Genomic DNA, 18,893 nt, shown 5'->3' with positions numbered 1-18,893 from the left:
ACCTAAATCCCCAGTGTACATCAAGAACACAAGAAATAAGAAAAACCAACATTTGAAAACATGTTCAACTTTGCTGGTAATTAAACATTTGGAAAAAGAAGGCAGCCAGAAGGCACTATATCATACCTACTTAAACTGGAAACTTTAAAAAGTCTAACATCTCAGTATTAATGAGATTGAAGAGAAAGAGATGCATTCGTCAGGAGGTTGTTTTTAGAGATGGCAGGATAGTAGGGAAAAAGAACCAGGGAAAAAATGTTTGCACATTTCCCCCAAATCCTATTCTAGTATCCTTAAGGCATCCAAAACAAGGTTAAAAAAAAAAAGTTTTAATATCTTCATGGCAGAAAAAGAATTGGAAAAATGTTAACTATCCAAAAATGAGGAAAAGATTAAGCAGGCACGGCTGTCTGGCAGAATAATATGCAGGGAGTACAACTGAGAAACAAAATTCCCAGATTAAATGGAGAGGCACATTTGAAATACTTAGAGTAGAGAGACTTCCCTGGCAGTCCAGTGGTTAAGACTCTGCACTTCCATCGCAGGCGGCGCAGGTTCAATCCCTGGTTGGGGAACTAAGATCCTGCATGCCCCACGGCGTGGCCAAAACATTAATAAAATAAAATAAAAATAGGAGTAGAGCAATTATATTGTTACCATAATGTAAAACTACTTATGAGTAACAACTGGAAGAAGCAACGTAAGAATAATTGTGATTAGTGGAAGGGCTTATACTGTAACTATAAATTATTACAAAAATGTTAACGATTTTGAATTGGCTAAGATATCTTACTACAGTACTTCCACTGCATTTGAATAACTGGATCTAAATTACTTTAAATTAGTCTTTGTATGAGATGATCTTCAGTTTGCTGTTCAGTTACTTAGGTAGCCTTGCTTAAACCTTGTTTTGCATCTTTCAGTGCATAGCAACTTTGCATTTCGAATATACTTTTTACAGGTGTAGCTAAATCATGAGAGGGCACAGGTCAAACAGTCCAGGAGTGGTAAGTTTACCCCAGAGGTAAGCTAGGAATAATTAGGTTTGTCAAATCAGTCCTGAGACTTGTAGAATGATATTACTGATACAGAATGGGTTAGATGTAAAGAGGAATTAGTTGGTAGTGAAAGTTCTTTACATGTTTAATTTTAACATAATGATGGAATAACCCAATTAAAATGGCTTGTAATTAAATAGTTGAAAATATGTAATTGGAAGGCAAGTGAAAGCACCCAAGGCTAAAGACTTAGCTATATAAAACATTTAAAGTGATAAATGAAGGCTAAGTTTTAGGAAGGCATCTTTCAAATTAATTTGGAAGTTCTGGTTCTTTTAAATACACCTTCCTGAAAGCCTCTTGTTAATGTTTCTTGCTTTTGCATTAGAGACTGTTTTGTCATACAGTTTAGAGTCTTGGGTTCTTATTTGTTTGCACATTTATATATAATGTCAAAAGAAGTGCTACGTAAATGAATTTTCTTTGATAATGTAACCTATTGATATTTTGCACTTACATTAGAAATACCAATAGTAATATCTGTAGCAATAAAGTAATCCTTATCTCTCCAAGTAATCCTATTACTCCCCAAGTAATGAGTAAACATGCTACCAGGGAGATCACTTGAGGAAATTTACTTTCACTAAATGTAAATGGCTTTCTTGATTAATTTCAGTCAGTAAACACAAGTGAAAATTATTAATGGTATTTAGTTTGCAAACTCCATTTTATTCATAGTTTGTTTCTGGGTTTTTTTAAAATTAGGTCACAAATCTGGTACATACAGACAGTTAAAACTGGTTATCACTTTGATAATCAGAAGCCTCTGGTATAACACAATCTTCATGAAAACGTAAAACAGAGAGAATACATGGTAATAATCTCTTTGAAAGCAATGGTTGCAAACATCCATGTTTCTAAGAAAATATAACTTTACATATATATTTTAAGCAAGCTATACCTCTTACATAAATTCAGACAATAGAAGGAGTGTGCAATCATAATGCTTATTTTATGGAAAAAATGAAAATTATTATTATTATGACCTAAATGGTTTTAAGTAATTAGAGTCCTCTTGGATTGAATACAGAGTATAAAGATATTTTCCTTAATTTACAACCATCCTGGTCAAAAAGAGCTGGAAAGTTGGTCAGTAAGCAGCATTGATATTACCAAGTAAGTTTAACCTAAATTCTTTAGGTAGAAATTGTAAAGTGTTCCAATTCCAGCTACTTTAGTTAACTGAGTGAGAACAGTCTTCAGTTTTTAAATGAAGACTGTTTAAGGAATTGAGCTTTTTACTAACTTAGTTTTTATGAGAGGGTCATTTTTTAAATCAGGTTTAGAGATTATCTCATGGACTCTAAACATTCTAGTTCCTTAGTTTTCTCAAAGAAAGAGAACTTCAGCAGTAGCAGGATGGACTATCCCACACAAATGCCAGTAGGGGGCAATACTCTGAATAAGTCAAAAGGCCCCCTAGTGTATCAAATAGGAGACAATTCAAACCAGAATGAATCAATGCACACTCCGCCTAGAAGGCTCCTCTGTTTAGAAACTGGAATGAGGATTACCAACACATTTTACACAAACACTCTGGTGTGCCATCCTGTAATGGGGGTGCTTAGTTATCACCCGTGGCATATGAGATTAATGAGCTATTAATTCAACTTAAGCTTTCTATGGAGGCACTAAGGCCATGCAGCTCCTTTTCCAAAAGACATAGAGATAAAAGACAAAGAAGGTAGAGGACTCTGAAAATTTTCTCTGATTTAATTTTCTCTGAAAAGTTAAATTCTACATAATAGTAAGAATGTTTGCTGAAAGAAAACTGACAAGTAAAACTGATTTAAGCGACAGACGTTCAAGATAAATTGTACTGAAAATACAATAACAAATTTTGGCCTGATAACCCTCATGCTGTCTTATAGCAAAACACTAAAATTCATGCAACAGAGAAACTGGTGACATGAGGACTTCTTCTCCAGACTTCCTTGGGGGGGGGGGGCTGGGGGGGAATGGAGAATATACTGTTTTCTTCTGTTTGCTTTCATAATGAATTATTCTTGCTTGTAAATGACTTTCCCAAATTTTCCCAGTCATTTCTGATGAGAAATCATTCTTCAGTAGGAGGAGACCAGGTAAACTTACACGAAAGACATCAGGTGTCTTTTGAGTTCCTTCTGTCAGCTAGAGGAGCCATCAAATAGGTTCCGTAAAACTAACTCCATAACTAAAATGGCTGGTAGAACTGGAACAGGAGTAATCTGTCATTAGTATACTTGTAATAAAATAAAGCTTGTTCTGAAACCGCAAGGGCTGGTAAGAAGAGAAGAGCCTGTATAAAAGCAACTGGGTTCTCTAGAAAATGGATACAGTATACAGAATGTGAGAATATACAGAACTCTCACTCAAGTTATAAAAATAGACATGGTTCTTGGACAAAAAGCAAATGAGTAGAAAAGAATTCTCCAAACATGAACTTAAAGACACATCTGTATAAAACAACAAAATGTCATCTCAGAGCTCCGATCAGTCGTCTGTTGAAATGGCTGAAAAGGGGAGATGAACTAGAGACAGACAGGTCAAGAACCCACAGCTGATCTGTCCGACTCTTCTGGTTGGCAGTGTACACTGGTGATCACAGGCAGAGAGACTGATATATATGTATATATCTGATTGGTTGATGGTGCTTGGTGAATGAATGAGAAAACTCAAGATATAAAGTAATCTCTGAAAGTTTAAATCTTTTAGCTTCTACACTTGACAGTGTTGCACATGAGAAAGGATTCTAGGTGTTATCACCCAGAATCAACCCTGCCATTCACAACTCATGCTCCATGCCCCCATGGTTTCTATTGTGGCCAAAGGATCAGCCTAGACTAAATATATAATAGAAAATAACTCTGGTCTTGAAATGAAGAGGGGTAGACCAATAACTCGTGCTCAGTACTTATAAATCACAAATACTGAAACTAATGGTCTGTTTCCTTTTGACTGCAAAGGAGATGCCATGAGCTAAAGAAAGTCATGAGAGAAAGTCAAGAAGACATGGGTAGCAGCACCTTTCCATACCCGCCTGGATTTGAAAGGAGACTTTCACTCCTTATTCCTTTCAAACACAAAGTTCATCAGTTGGAAGGGGAAAAAAATGGCTCTAAAGTTAAAGAGTCCCCAGAGAAAATGAGCAGTACATGAAATATGCCCTCTGTGGGCTAAAGGACAAGTTGCAAAACCAGTTAAGACACAAGAGGCAGCCCAAGGTCTTACTTAACTATGGTTTTAGCGTAGTATATAGCACAATATGGGCAGCCCTTTTTCAATCCATTCAACAATTCAGCACCATCCATGTCCAGTCCAAAAAATTCCTGAAGAGTGGGCTTTCATCTTTGGTACCACCTTACAAGTTATTCTTGGTTTGCAATAGCTGCAAAGAAGCAAAAAAGCTGGTACCTTCACCTTGTCTGTGAGTACAAATGCTGGGACTCTGATTGCTGCAACCACTGAGGCCAATTAAAATAATACTGTAACACACAGGAGTGATACATCCAGTTCCCAGGTTCCAGATAGTAGCAGCCATGCCCATATAGGAGTGGGATCATCCATCCCCACTGGTTAAGGCCTTCGGTTTGTTGTCCTCAGAGTAGAATAAAACACTGTGTTCCCACGGACAAGGAGCTCCACAAGAACCCATGGTCTACTTTTGGACAGGGACTTTAAGTACCACACGTGCCAGGCACAGAAACAGGACTGGCCTATGGCTGTCACACTTGGAGAAGCTTCTGTTTTGGCAGCACAAACTAAAAACTTCGTAGTGTATCCTGGTTTTAGTCCTCTCTCCTGAGTGAAGCAGCCAGGGACTGCCGAGTTCCACAAGCCCTCAATCTAATACTCAGCATTAATTCTCTCCATGGTCTTCTTCCACCCAGGCTACAATTTTCCCTTCCCATCCAGGGATGGCATCATCATCGTGGAAAACCTAGAGAAAGAAAAAAAGCCACCATGAAAAAATTGTAAGATAGAGAGTCTCACTAAACATCTGTGGTTGATAAAAAGAAGATCTCAGACATAAAGGATAAAAAAGTATAGAGGAAAGCCTTGAGTTAGAGCCTATGTCCCTTTGGTTTTGTCCCCAAAGTTATAACTGGTAAAAAAAATATATATATAGTTGATCCTTGAACAACACAGCGGTTAGAGACACTGCCCGCCCCCCTCCCTGCCCTGGCCCTGTGCAGTCAGAAATCCACCTATAACTTCACGGTCGGCCCTCCGTATCCACAGTTCTGCATCCTCAGATTCAACCAGCTGCTGATTGTGTAATACTGTAGTAGGTATTTATTGAAAAGCGTCTGTATATAAGTGGATCCATGCAGTTCAAACTCATACTGTCCAAAGGTCAACTCTGTATGTGTGTATATATATGTATGCCTTATATATCCTTCATTCAGCATCTATGAAATGGTTAAAGCATCCCTCTAATACTGCTTTGCTCATAGAGGTTTATAAGAATTAATAAATTACTAACCATAGAGCACTCTGGGCTTCTCAAAAGAAAGCAGTACTATAAGCATTTAAAAAATGAGAAAGGGGAAAATTTTTGCCCGAAGCATTGTAAAGAAAGGGTTAGAATGAAAACCAATCTTAACATGTGTGCACGCAGTTCTTTTCATTCATTCATTCAATTCATTTCCTAAGCCACTAATAAATAGAAAGGGTTATTAAAACATTTCAGTGAGAAAATCTTTTTTTTTTTTTTTTTTTGGTTGCGCCACGCAGCATGCAGAATCTTAGTTCCCCAACCAGGGATCGAACCTGTGCCTCCTGCAGTGGAAGTGAGGAGTCTTAACAACTGGACCGCCAGGGAAGTCCAGGAAATCTTTACAAAAAAAAATATTGGCTTTTCCAACCGTTTTCATTCTGTAACCACTATGAGACCACTCGTAATACGTCATGACTCAGAGCTCTCTTTCAAAAAACAAAAAACAAAAAAGGTCTGTTTTTGGCAGATGTATTATAAAGAGAAGTGTAAGCTAAGAAAATAGTCAAGGGGGCTTCCCTGGTGGCGCAGTGGTTGAGAATCTGCCTGCCAATGCAGGGGACACGGGTTCGAGCCCTGGTCTGGGAAGATCCCACATGCCGCGGAGCAACTGGGCCCGTGAGCCGCAACTACTGAGCCTGCGCGTCTGGAGCCTGTGCTCCGCAACAAGAGAGGCCGCGATAGTGAGAGGCCCGCGCACCGCGATGAAGAGTGGCCCCCGCTTGCCGCAACTAGAGAAAGCCGTCGCACAGAAACGAAGACCCAACACAGCCATAAAACAAACAAACAAAAAAAAAAAACCACACAAATACTTAAAATATATTTAAAAAAAAAAAATAGAAAATAGTCAAGGAGTTGAGAATAAGCATAGATGACTTTGCAGAATTTCCTCATTTTCATTATATGAGAAACTACCACCACAATATACAGTTTCATATATTCATGACAGTTTGTTTATTTTGCTCTACATAGGAAGCAGGAAGTTTTCTAAGGTTTGGCTACAGATAGAAAAGAGACTCCAAAGCCAAGCTTTTGTTCAATGTAGGTTCTTTATTTTCCCTAACAAAACTTTTTCCTTTTTAAAATAAAAATTCTATCCAAGTTTGATCAGAGTGATTAAGACCTTGAACTAAAGAAGCTATCAACTTCTTGGGCCATTCCCTGAACCTTCTCAGTCTAGAGTAATCAACTGGTCGGAGGCACTGGGAAACTCCTCTCACCTGGTTAGGGAACTGAGGTACTTCTGGGTACTAGTCCTTGAGTAGAAGTCTTTGGGGTTCAAGAACAACCAACAATACCACCCAGACTCCCTGTGGATTCTGTACCTCCTCCTTGACAGTGCCAAACTCAGGATCCAGTGCTTTGAAGTGATACCGATGATTTCCCTCCCGGTCAATAGCTGCTTTAAAATCCTTCAGTGTCACCTCCCCCAACCTGCAACAAAAAGAGAGAACACTAAAATAGACTGTTTATCAGTAGGTTGGAAAGATAAGATGTTAGCTTTAAATCCAGGCCCCTGCCAAAGTCTCTGGAGGCAGAAACAGCGTGGCCTTGTTAGGTCACCACCCTTGATAACCCAGAGGATTCTGAAACAGCAGAAGTTAGGGAGCCAGTCACTATTAGGGAATGAAAATGGCATTACAAATGGGTTGATCTGAGAATTTAAAATAGATTTATTGCTTTGGCAGCAGCCAAATTACTTTTTTTCTGTTTTACTCTGAAAATAAGACACAAAGTCTCTGAAATCTAATTTGTTAAACTATCAATATGTCTAAGTTCTCTTGATTTCCTTCTTTGCAACAATTCCATTTCTATAGGCTGGTAGAATTAAATCAAGTATCACCATCTGTACTTCAGAAAGCTCCCCTCTAACACAAACCAAGCAAGACTCTTTGGGAAAGGGAAATCTTATCACCTCTCTCAGCAGTTGGTTCCAGAGTTTAAAAATCTTTATTTCAAAGCCATTTACCTTAGAAGGGAGTATATTAACGGAGTGTTTGAAGGTTTTTAACATGAATTCTGCATAGGTTAGCTGCAGTCATCAAATAGTAACAAAGATCAATGAGTAATAAGCAGCCCTGGAATGCCAGGCTGTAATCCAAAGCTATCAGCAGAAGCTACTTTGAACACTTAAAAAACTGTTATTCCTAACTTGGAGCATCTTTGCATATCAGGATTGGAAGCACTATTATTGTGTCTGTACCTTGTAATGCCACTGGTTAGTGGTGAAACTAGAACTTGAATCTCTATCTCCTGTGCCCTTCTCACTGCACTGCTTCTCAAACACCTTACAGCTGGTTAGATGGGCAGTAACTAATGATTCTGCCTTCCTGTCCTTTTTAAAGGAGAAATAATGATCCCAGAATCTCACCTCTTTGGTATATTGACCATGAAGGGCGTAAGTGACCGGTCAGTGAAATAGAGCACCTTCGTGCAGGCGCTGCTGACAGTCGGAGAGCTCTGTGAGTGAGGCAACTCTGCAATCAGAGAGAGACTTTGTGGTCAGAACATTCAATTCGCTTCCAACAACCCATCATTTCTAGTTTATTCAAAATGTCCTAGGAGAATGAAGCTGCCTGAGGTCATAGCACAGTTTTCACACTCTTGCCAAACACCTTGTCCACAGGGTGTGTGACCCACAGGAGGTCACCACTGGGGCCACTAAGACAAGAGGTGCTTCGGACATGGATGCTATCACAAGGACCATCATTTCTCACCCGTCCCAGCTGATTCTAGCAGGGGAACAGCAACTGTTCTGACAGGCACTGTTGCCAAGAGTCAAAAGAGGTCAGAGAAGCCAGGCAAGATTTCAGCTAGGGCAGAATGGACACACAGCAGGAGCTGCAGAAGGCACTGGGAAACTCCTCTGGGAAACTGACCTGCGGAGGTCAGTGGTAGAGAATGCACATGCACTTCATGAAAAGACAAATGATTAGGAACAAGAAACACAGGAGCAAAGTAACCGTAGAAACTCAGATTCCAAGAGGCCTTATATTTCCAGTCTAAAAGGCAAAAAGTCTACTTTTATCCCTTAGCTACATAGGATCTATATGTGTTGGTCCCCGTGGTTGTTTTTTTTTTTTTTAATAAATTTATTTATTTTTGGCTGCGTTGGGTCTTCATTGCTGCGTGCAGGCTTTCTCCAGTTGCGGTGAGCGGGAGCTACTCTTCGTTGCCATGCGTGGGCTTCTCATTGGAATGGCTTCTCTTGTTGCGGAGCACGGGCTCTAGGCTCGCGGGCTCAGTAGTTGTGCCTCCCGGGCTCTAGAGCACAGGCTCAGTAGTTGTGGCGCCCGGGCTTAGTTGCTCTGCGGCATGTGGGATCTTCCCCGACCAGGACTCAAACCCATGTCCCCTGCACTGGCAGGCGGATTCTTCACCACTGCTCCACCAGGGAAGCCCGGTCCCTGTGGTTTTTAACTCAAATTTCTTAATCCATATCTTGTCTCTATTCTTTGTATAGGTACTTATGGAAAAATTTAATCAACGAGTTATGTGTGATTATGACTTTAAGAGAATAGAAGAAAAGACCAATTAAAAACTTTTATCACAAGGACCAAAAACAATAATTAAACTTTTATTAAAATATCTCCTGCAATTCCAGCTACACGTTTGCTTCATTTATTCTAGGCATTGATCCCAATCAAACAGGCAGCCACCAGAGAGCAGTTCTAGGAAGGGGTTTTTTGGTTTTTTGGTTTTTGTTTTTGATTTTTTGGCCGCACAGCGTGGCTTGTGGGATCTTAATTCCCCAACCAGGGATCAAAACAGGGCCCTTGGCATTGAAAGGTTGGAGTCTTAACCACTGGATGGCCAGGGAATTCCCTAGGAAGGGGTTTAAAATAAGGAAGTAGGAGGGATGAATAATACAGGAGAGAAAGACAAGGGAACATTCTCTCTTTGCACCGCAATCAATCAGTTTTCAGAATTTTTTTCAAAGAATGCCAATTATTGAAACCTACATGCCACGATGTTCCTTTGACTCCAGCACCTAGAACAGGGCCTGGCACACACTGGCTTTTTAATAAAATAAAATATTCACTTTTATCATTAAATTTATGATTGATCCTTTCACTCATTCATTCAACAAACATTTATAGAGCACTTACCATGCACTAGATTTTGAGAATATAAAATTAATTATATGTCTCTGACCTCAAAGATTTCACAGTCCAGTATAGATGACAGGTATGATAATAAATAATTACAGTACACTAAAATCAGATTGGTACAAACTGCACAAGAAGACTGAAGATGGAGTAGTTAATTCTACCTGGAAGAGGTCAGAAAGGTCCCATAGTTGGAGAATTGTTAAACAAAGCACCTAAAAAATATATCAGATACAGAAGTTGGAAAGGGCATTCCCAGAATGAAGGATACTTGTAAAGGCATGAAAAGGGATGGATCATGTATTTATAAAACTGAAAGTCAACTAGTAAGGCTGGAGTGTAAGTAATACATTGGGAAGTAATGGAAGATGAGGATAATAAAGTAAGCAGGGCCAGATCACAAACGACTCCGCCAGGCTAAGATGTTTAGATATTAGTCTTAAGCTCTGGGGAGATATTAAAAGGAAGTGATACAATCAGACTGGCATTTTAGAAAGGTCAGTCTAGCAGCAAGAATGGGTCTAGTATGGGTTGGATGGGACAAATTCTGGAAACAGTAATCCCATAAAGAGGCAATTAAAATAATCTGAAAGATGAGGAAGGGTAAGATATAGCCCTGGAGCTAGACAAGGGATGGATTTGAGAGACCTTTAGAAGGTAAAAGTCTTAGTACTTTGGATATAGTTGAACATCAAGATAAAAGGGAAAGGGAAAAATAACTAAGATTTATGATCTAGGAAAACAGATGCATGGTAGTTATCAGTACCTAAGATAGGGGAACAGAAGTGTCATCCATTTAAAATGTTTACTGGGTGCCTATTATGTATCAAGTACTAGAGATACAAAAATAAACTAGGTACAATTCCCACCCATTAAGGAGCTCAAAGTCTAGTGGGGTAAAATAGCAAAACAGTTATAATGTAATAAAATAAAATATGAAAATAATATTGCTATGGACTCAGTTGTGTCCTCCCCAAATTCATATGTTGAAGCCCTAGACTCCCATGTGACTGTATTACAGATAGCGCCTTTGAGGAGGGATTAAAGTTAAATGAGGTTGTAAGAGTGGAGCCCTGATCCCATAGAATTGGTGCCCTTATAAGAAGAGGAAGAGACACCAGAGCGCTCTGTCTCCACCACGTGAAGACACAGCAGGTAGGCAGCCATCTGCAAGCCAAGAAGAAAGCCCTCCTTCAGCAGAACCTGACCACACTGGCATCCTGATCTTGGGACTTCCAGCCTCCAGAACTGTGAGAAAATAAATTGCTGTTGTTTAAGTCACTCAGTCTATGGTATTTTGTTATGGCAGCCCAAGCTGACCAACAAAATGTTATGTACACATTTTAGGTGAATTTGAGGGTAAGAGTATGTCAAATGCCACACAGAGGTCTAGTAGATAAAGACAGGTTTGGTAAACAGGTCATTGATGACATTAGTGAGAGGAGCTTCAGGTGACTAATGAAGAAGGCTGAGTTGGATCACACAGACTTTTTGAGTAAAACAGAAAAAGATTAATGAGGGAAAAACAGTCTTACTCAACATTAACTCATGTGATAAAATGATAATTGCTGTTTCAGGGTGACAATACTATAAAAATCATATACAAAAACCTCAGAGAATAAACGACCCAGAAACATAGCCTTGTGTATACATGTGTGTGTAAATTTAATACATGATTTTAAAAGGCATCACAAATCAGTTTTAGCTTTTAAGTTTAGGTTTATGATCCATTTGGAGTTGATTTTTTGTATATGGTATGAGGTATGGGTCAATGCTCTTTTTCTGAATCATTTGTTGAAAAGCCTATCCTTTTGTCATCAAATAGTTTTTGCACTGTTGTTGAAAATCAACTGGCCAAATATAAGTAAGTCTATTTCTGAACTTTCTACTCTGTTCCAATGACCTATGTGTCTATCCATTCACCTATACTGCACTGTCTTGATTACTCTAACTTTATAGTTAGTTTTGCAATCAGGTAGTGTGGCCCTTCAATTACTTTATTTTTTCTCAACTTTTTTTTTTTGAACTATTCTAGTCTCATCCATATAAATTTTAGTATCAGCTTGTTTATATCTACGAAAAGTCTGATAGGATTTTTATTAGAATTGCATGAAGCTATAGATCATTTGGGGAGAATGAACCATCTTCACAATGTTGAGCTATGTTTTCCCCATCAAACAAGGCTGCTTCCCAATTAATATGATGCTGATAAACAATAATTTTGTAAGTGGTACAAAACTATGTAATAAAAACCAGATTATTTTTAAAATCTATCATCTCCCTTGTTTCTATTTGTTCCATGTTTTTTGTTCCTTTTCTCTTTTATCCTCTTTTTCTCCTCGCCTTTGGAGTGTGTATGTGTGTATGTGTATGTATGTATATATATGTATATGTGTATGTATGTATATATATATGTATATATGTATGTGTACATGTATATATTTTGGTATTGTCTTCAAAGCCCAGTGTGTTTAGATTCTCAGTTTGGAAACACCATTTCAACATGTAAACTATATTTTAAATAATGAGATTTTTACTTTTTTTCCTATTGGATTGGGTATTTTTACAATTCCTTTTTATCTCCACTATTAATTTTTTTATTTAATTCTTTAAAAATTTAGTGGTCACTCTTGGATTTAAATACACATCTTTAATTAGTCAGTCAGCTTTCAAATGATATTTACTGCATCACATGTAATGTAAGAACTACAGAAGTGACAACAGTAGAGTCCTAATTCCTCCACCCCAATCTCTGTATTATTGTCATACATTTTACTTTCACATATGGCATAAACCAGTAATACATCAATATATTTTTTGCTTTAAACAGCCTGTTATCTCTTAGAGCAATTAAAAATAAGGGGGAGAAGGTCCTTTATATTTACCTTCATTTTAACCACTTCTTTTTGCATCTCCCAGTTTCTTTCGTATCATACTCTTCCTGTCTGATGAAATTCCTTTAACATTTCCTGCAGTGCAAGTCTGCTTGTAATGAATTCTCTTGGTTTTGTGTAAAAAATATATATATACTCTCTAGCTACAGAATTCTAGCTTTTTATAGAATTCTAGTTTTTTTTCTTTCAGTACTTTAAAAATGTCCCCCCACTATCCTATAACTTGCAAGGTCTGATAAGAAATCTGTAATTCTCATCTTTGTTCTTCTGTATGTAATAATTTTCCCCCTCTCTGGTTACCTTCAAGATTTTCTCTTTTCTTTGATTTTCAGCAATTTGACTCTTTTGTTGTTGTTCTTGCTATTTATACTTCTTGGAATGCTCAGCACTTCTTGGATCTGTAGTGTGATGTTTTTAAGCATTTCTGGAAAATAATTGGCCTTTATCTCTTCAAATACTTCTTCTGCCCTGTTCTATCTCTTCTTGTTCAGGGATTCTAATTACTTGTATCTTAGTCCATTTGATATTGTCCCACAACTACTGGATGCTCTGGGTTGTTTGTTTTTTCCTCTCTCCTACTCTTTCTCTTTTTGTATTGCAGTTTGGGTAATTTCTATTGACCTATCTTCAGGTTCACTGATTCTTTCCTTAGCTGTGTTGAGTCTTCTGATGACCCTGATGAACCTGCTGAAGGCACACTTTTTTTTTTAATTAATTAATTTATTTATTTTTGGCTGTGTTGGGTCTTCGTTGCTGCACGCGGGCTTTCTCTAGTTGTGGTGAGTGGGGGCTACTCTTCATTGCGGTGCACAGGCTTCTCATTGTGGCGGCTTCTCTTGTTGCAGAGCATGGGCTCTAGGCGACTGGGCTTCAGTAGTTGTGGCACACGGGCTCAGTAGTTGTGGCTTGGGGGCTCTAGAGCGCAGGCTCAGTAGTTGTGGCACAGGGGCTAGTTGCTCCGCAGCATGTGGGATCTTCCCAGAGCAGGGCTCGAACCCGTGTCCCCTGCATTGGCAGGCAGATTCTTAACCACTGCACCACCAGGGAAGTCCCTGAAGGCACTCTTCATCTTTGTAATATTTATTTTTATTTCTAACATTCCATTTGACTCCTTTTCATAATTTCCATATCTTTGCTAAAATTCCTCACCTGTACATGCATTATATTAACATTTTTACTTCAGCCATTAACACAGTTTTAAAAAATTCCTTTTCTGATGGTTTCAACATCCTAGTCATATCTGAGTCTACTCTTGAATAGACGCTTATTGACTCTTGACAGTGGCTTATATTTTTCTTGCTTCTTTGGATGCCTCATAATTTTTTATTGACTATCAGACATCATGTGTAAGACAGTAGAGACTAAGGTAAACAAGGTTTATGTCTAGAAATGGGCACACTGCTTGTACTTCCCGGCCATTGGTGGGGACAGCTAAGCCAATCTAGTCAGGAATTGAGCTGGGATTGGGATTTTTGTTAAGGTTACTTTCAGCACGCCATCACCTTCAAATTTATCTAGGGTTATGTTTAGGAAGGCAGCTGGTTTGCTGGAGGGTTTTTCCTCAATGTTCCTGCTCCACCCTCAACTTTAGACTTTACTTGTGTGCCTGTGCCGTGTGAAGAGAAGTCAGTCTCTTCACATGTGTGCCCCTCCCACAGAGGCAGACTGCTATTGCTTCTTACCCGGTACTTGCTCATCTGGTGGTGAGGGATGAGGGGGGCTTCTCTGTTGTCATGATCCAACCTCAGTCTTGAGGGTGGGGCTTTCTCAGTGATCCTACTCTTTCCCCAGTGGTAGGCAACCTCTACTGATACAGTTTCCTGCCACTCCCCTGGGGTACAGAGTGCTTTCATTCTATTTTCTTCCCCCTAGCTGAAATAGGTCTTCACCTTTGCCTGGGAAAGGGAGGGAGGGGCAACAGAATTTGCTGCCCTTTCTTAGTGGCTTAAGACTTTTGTTCTTTAAGGGACAAAGGTCCAGATGGGGCTTCACATTTTTCCAGCAGTGACAGGTGCTCCCCTCCTCTGGGCCTCCACCACAACAGGTTTTCTCTAGACTCTGTTCCCACAACAAATCTTTGTCATAAGCACCCAAATGGAAGTCGATGGAAGAGTCAGCAAGTAGGTGCAAACTATTCTTGCATTCATGGCCCCCAGGGTTCCTATACTCTCTGCTCAGCCTTTCACAATTCATTAAAATCTTAGCTGTTTGTATGGTGGTCCCATCTTGCTCCTATGCTCTGCCACAAGTGAGCAAGTGCTGTATCCTATCTGTCCACTGAGGGACCTGTTTACATTTCTGGCTAGTTAGCCACCCTCTGATTTCATCTCTCTGATGGATTCAAGAAAGTTATGGTATTTTAGACTATTCAACCTTTTCTTTCTGTTAGCATAGGAACAAGGTTCCTTCCAGGTCTTTTTTAAAATTCACTTTTTAAAAATTGAGGTAAAATTCACAAAACTCACCATTTTAACCATTTAAAGTGTACAATTCAGTGGCATTTAGTACATTCACAGTGTTGTGTAATCATCACTATCTAGTTCCAGAACATTTTCATTATCCTTAAAAGAAATCTTGTACCCATTAAACAGTCACTCCCTTCCTAATCCTGACATCTATCTAATCTACTCTGCTTTCTGTCTCTATGGATTTTCCTATTCTGGACATTTCATATAAAAGGATCCATCCAAATTGTGCCCTTTTGTGTCTGGCATCTTTCACTTAACATTTTCAAGGTTCATCCATGTTTTAGCAGGTATCAGTACTTCATTCCTTTTTATGGCTGAATAATATTCCATCGTATGCATATATAAGAAATTGTTTATCCACTCATCAACTGATGGACATTTGGCTTGCTTCCACCTTTTAGCTATTGTGAATAATTCTGCTATGAACATATGTGTACAAGTTTTCTTTTTTTGAACACTTGCTTTTAATTCTTTTGGGTATATACCTAGAAATGGAATTGCTAGGTCATATAGTAATTCTATGTTTAACTCTTTGAAGAGCCACTGAAGTGTTTTCTACAGTGGCTGTACCATTTTACATCCCCACCAGCAATGTATAAGGGTTCCAATTTCTCCACATCCTTACCAACAATTGTTATTTTCCATTTTTTTGGAACCACCTAGTAGGCATGAAATGGTATCTCACTCTAGTTTTGGTTTACATTTCCCTAATAACTAATGATTTTAAGCATATTTTCATGTGCTTATTGGTCAATTATTTATCTTCTTTAGGGAAATGTCTATTCAAGTCCTTTGCCCATTTGTTATCAGATTTTTCTGTCTTTTGTTATTAAGCTGTAAGAGTTCTTTATATATTGTTCATCCTAGGCCCTTATCAGATATATGATTTTCAAATATTTTCTCCTATTCTGGTTGTCTTTTCACTTTCTTGTTAATGTACTTTGATGCAAAATAGTTTTCAGTTTTGATGAAGTCCAATTTTTCTATTTTTTTCATGTTTTTGATGTCTAAGAATCCAAGGTCATGAATATTCCCCCCTGTGTTTTCTTCTGAGAGCTTCATAGTTTTAACTCTTGTGTTTAGGTCAATAATGCACTTTGAGTTAATTTTTGTACATGGTGTGAGGTAGGGGTCCAACTCTATTCTTTTGCATGTGTATATCAGTTGTCCCGACACCATTTATTGAAGATACTATTTGCTGGTCAAATGATCATAGATGTATGGGTTTTATCTGAACTCTCAATTCTATCCCACTAGTCTACTGTATTACTTTTTAAATAATTATTGTTGTTGTTTTTCCTTAAGAGTAAATGGCAAGACAGGACGTGGGTTCAGAGAGAAGATTACTCTTTTAGGAGATTTGACTGTAGTGAAAAGGAGAAAGAGCATAGCCTTGCATATCTCACATGCCACACGCAACACCAGATTATTTGCATATAATATTGTATTTAATGCTCATAATCCTTCACGATTATCTCCATTACATAAATGTGAAAACTAAAATACATTAATTAATAGTCTTGCCCATGATATACTCTGCTGATAGCTACAAGTGCATCCCAGATCTGTTTGATTCTATACTCCATCTTTTTCCCACTCTATTGTTTTGTGTCCAGTTTTGCACATGAGTTTGAAGTGCCTTTCAATCTACAGAGATATCCAGTTGGCATTCAAAAATATAGGCCTGAAGCTCAGAAAAGGTTTGGAGTTAGAGATGAAAGTTTAAGAATAATTGGCACACAAGAGTAGTTGAAGCCATGGAAGTAGAAGGGATCACCTATAAAGAATATGAGACCTAAGTCTAGACCTTAGTGGAATCTCAGGGCACATTCAAGGGTTAGACAGAGAAGGAGAAGAAGAGGAGGTTGTACCTAGTTCATGAGACTACAATCCAGTGAGGGCAAGTACCAAGTCCAACTTGTTCATCTCTATACCTCCAGTGTCTAACAAGGGTGCTACATAATGGATGCTCAGTAAATATCCGTTGAATGAATAACTGGTTGGTAGTGAAGTTAAAGGAGAAAAATGTTTCCAGAAGAAGACTGTTCAAGAATAGTAAATGCTTTTGAAAAGTCTATGGAAGATAAGGTATGAAAAGTAACCACTTTGATTAGGCAACGAGAAAGTCAACAGTGATCCAACAAAAAGAACACTAAGTGGAGTAACTAAGTAAAAGTCCAACTAGTAGATTAAGAATTGAATGGGAAGTAAGGATGAAAAAAGAGCAATTGCAGACTATTCTTTCAAGAAGTTTGACATAGGGGAATAAGAGAAGTAAGCCAGTAGCTAGAGGGCTAGCAAGTTACACAAGTGTTTGTATTTCTAGATGAGAGACATTTCAGCTTATTTGTAAATATAGATATTAGATTAACACCCTAGTTTATAAGAAGCTCTGAATTTATTTGTAGTATTTTAAATAAGTAATTCATATACACAAGAGAATTATTCCAGGGAGGGAGAAATTTATTAGACGTCTGAAAAAGAATTTCCAAATATTTAGCCTACGTACACTGGCAGTTTATACTAACCTAAAGGAAGTACTGAAGAGGATAACAATAAAATAAAAACCCTATCAAGAAAACAGAAATGACTGGGTCAAAACAATGTTAGAAAAAGAAACTGAAACTAATTTTGGTACTAACATAATCTGTTTCATTCCCAGTGTAAAGGTCTCATTCAAGAGGAAAAGATATCTGGAGGCTTGAGAATGCTATCTTATCTACTCTACAAAAAAAATTTTACCTTTCATATTTGTGCAAATGCTTTAAATGTTTTACTTTAGATTTTGTTTATTAATGTGGTTTTAAAAATTATATATTTAACATATAAATCTGGTATGGTCAGCCTTTAACTATTTGGTTTTTATAAATTATTATTTAGATACTTTTAGATTAGGCCTGGGTAAACTATAAAAGGTAAGAAAATGTGAATGCTATTAGACCAAAAGGTAAGATACAAAGTAAAATAGAAATTACTAGGCAGGGTAGATTTCCAACCTGTCAGAATTAACAAGGCAAAAAGATGTAATGAGTGGGCACAGGGCAGGTTAAAACAAACTGAATGACCTGTGCACTCAATGTTTTAATGAAAGTCCACAAAGAAATTAAACTTCTTGCCTCTAGGAAGAACTGGAAATTTTCTGTGCTATTTGGAACTTTAGGGTGATTTGTATGTGTGTTTGTTTTTTTATATTTTGCTTTGCTTGGTGTAACTATTTTGAGCTTGTATATTTCCAAAGATATTTTATTTAAGATATTTTAGCCTCTCTGAATCAGCAGCACCTTGCACGTGGCCAAATGGTACTTGGGGTAATGGTGGTGGTGATGATGATGTTATGGGTCTTCACAGTCCTAGAAATAACTCAATTCTAGTATTGCTACAGAAACAACATATTACAAGAGTGAAGTACTACAAGAAAAACTCTATCCCCAAAGTATCAGTAGCATAAAAAATACTAAGTTTCTGATCTAATATGCTAGGAGTCCTTACTGAGCAATAATGAGTACTTACTTGAATTAGGGGGCCAGGACTCCCGGTATTCACTAACTGCTTGAGTTCTGGGTGACTTGCCCCGAACCTGGGGAGCCACACAAAAATCACAAGAGTTATAATCAGTGGGAGAATTCAACCAAGAAATTTAAATCCTAAAAGTGTACCTAAAATATATACTTTTCTACCACCTCTTTTTCCGCAGTATATAAAATTGGACATGTTTATCCTAACAATAAAAATGTACATTTATAAAAAGCTTTTTAGTTTCCAAAGTTTTCCCCATATATTTCCCATATATAATGCCAAGTTCATTCGGGGGGGAAGAGGACAGAGAATAAGCAGTAAAGGGACACCTGTGGGTCAAGAACCACAATTCCTTAGACAGTTACACAGTT

The 18,893-nt window shown here is 38.0% G+C and overlaps 1 protein-coding gene across 5 annotated transcripts in view; it reads right to left on the bottom strand.

Moving 5' to 3' along the window:
- Positions 1–1,709: 1,709 nt before the first annotated feature.
- The window catches only part of DIXDC1 (DIX domain containing 1), a 75,201-nt gene continuing 58,017 nt past the window's right edge, over positions 1,710–18,893 (bottom strand). For 4 of the 5 annotated variants that reach the window (XM_036861968.1, XM_036861970.1, XM_036861966.1 and 1 more), the window contains 4 exons: positions 18,517–18,583; positions 7,907–8,012; positions 6,861–6,969; positions 1,720–4,977 (listed from right to left, as the gene is read on the bottom strand). In XM_036861968.1, coding sequence (XP_036717863.1) covers positions 4,897–4,977; positions 6,861–6,969; positions 7,907–8,012; positions 18,517–18,583 — 363 coding nt within the window. In that variant the 3' untranslated portion in view covers positions 1,720–4,896. Of the gene's footprint in view, positions 4,978–6,860; positions 6,970–7,906; positions 8,013–18,516; positions 18,584–18,893 lie in introns of all 5 variants that reach the window. The other variant, XM_036861969.1, reaches the window with a different exon arrangement.

This window comes from Balaenoptera musculus, chromosome 8 (genome assembly GCF_009873245.2).
Source record: "Balaenoptera musculus isolate JJ_BM4_2016_0621 chromosome 8, mBalMus1.pri.v3, whole genome shotgun sequence".
Taxonomy (NCBI): Eukaryota; Metazoa; Chordata; class Mammalia; order Artiodactyla; family Balaenopteridae; genus Balaenoptera; species Balaenoptera musculus.
Note: the sequence above shows the minus strand (reverse complement) of the source record. Positions and strands in the feature narration are given on the sequence as shown.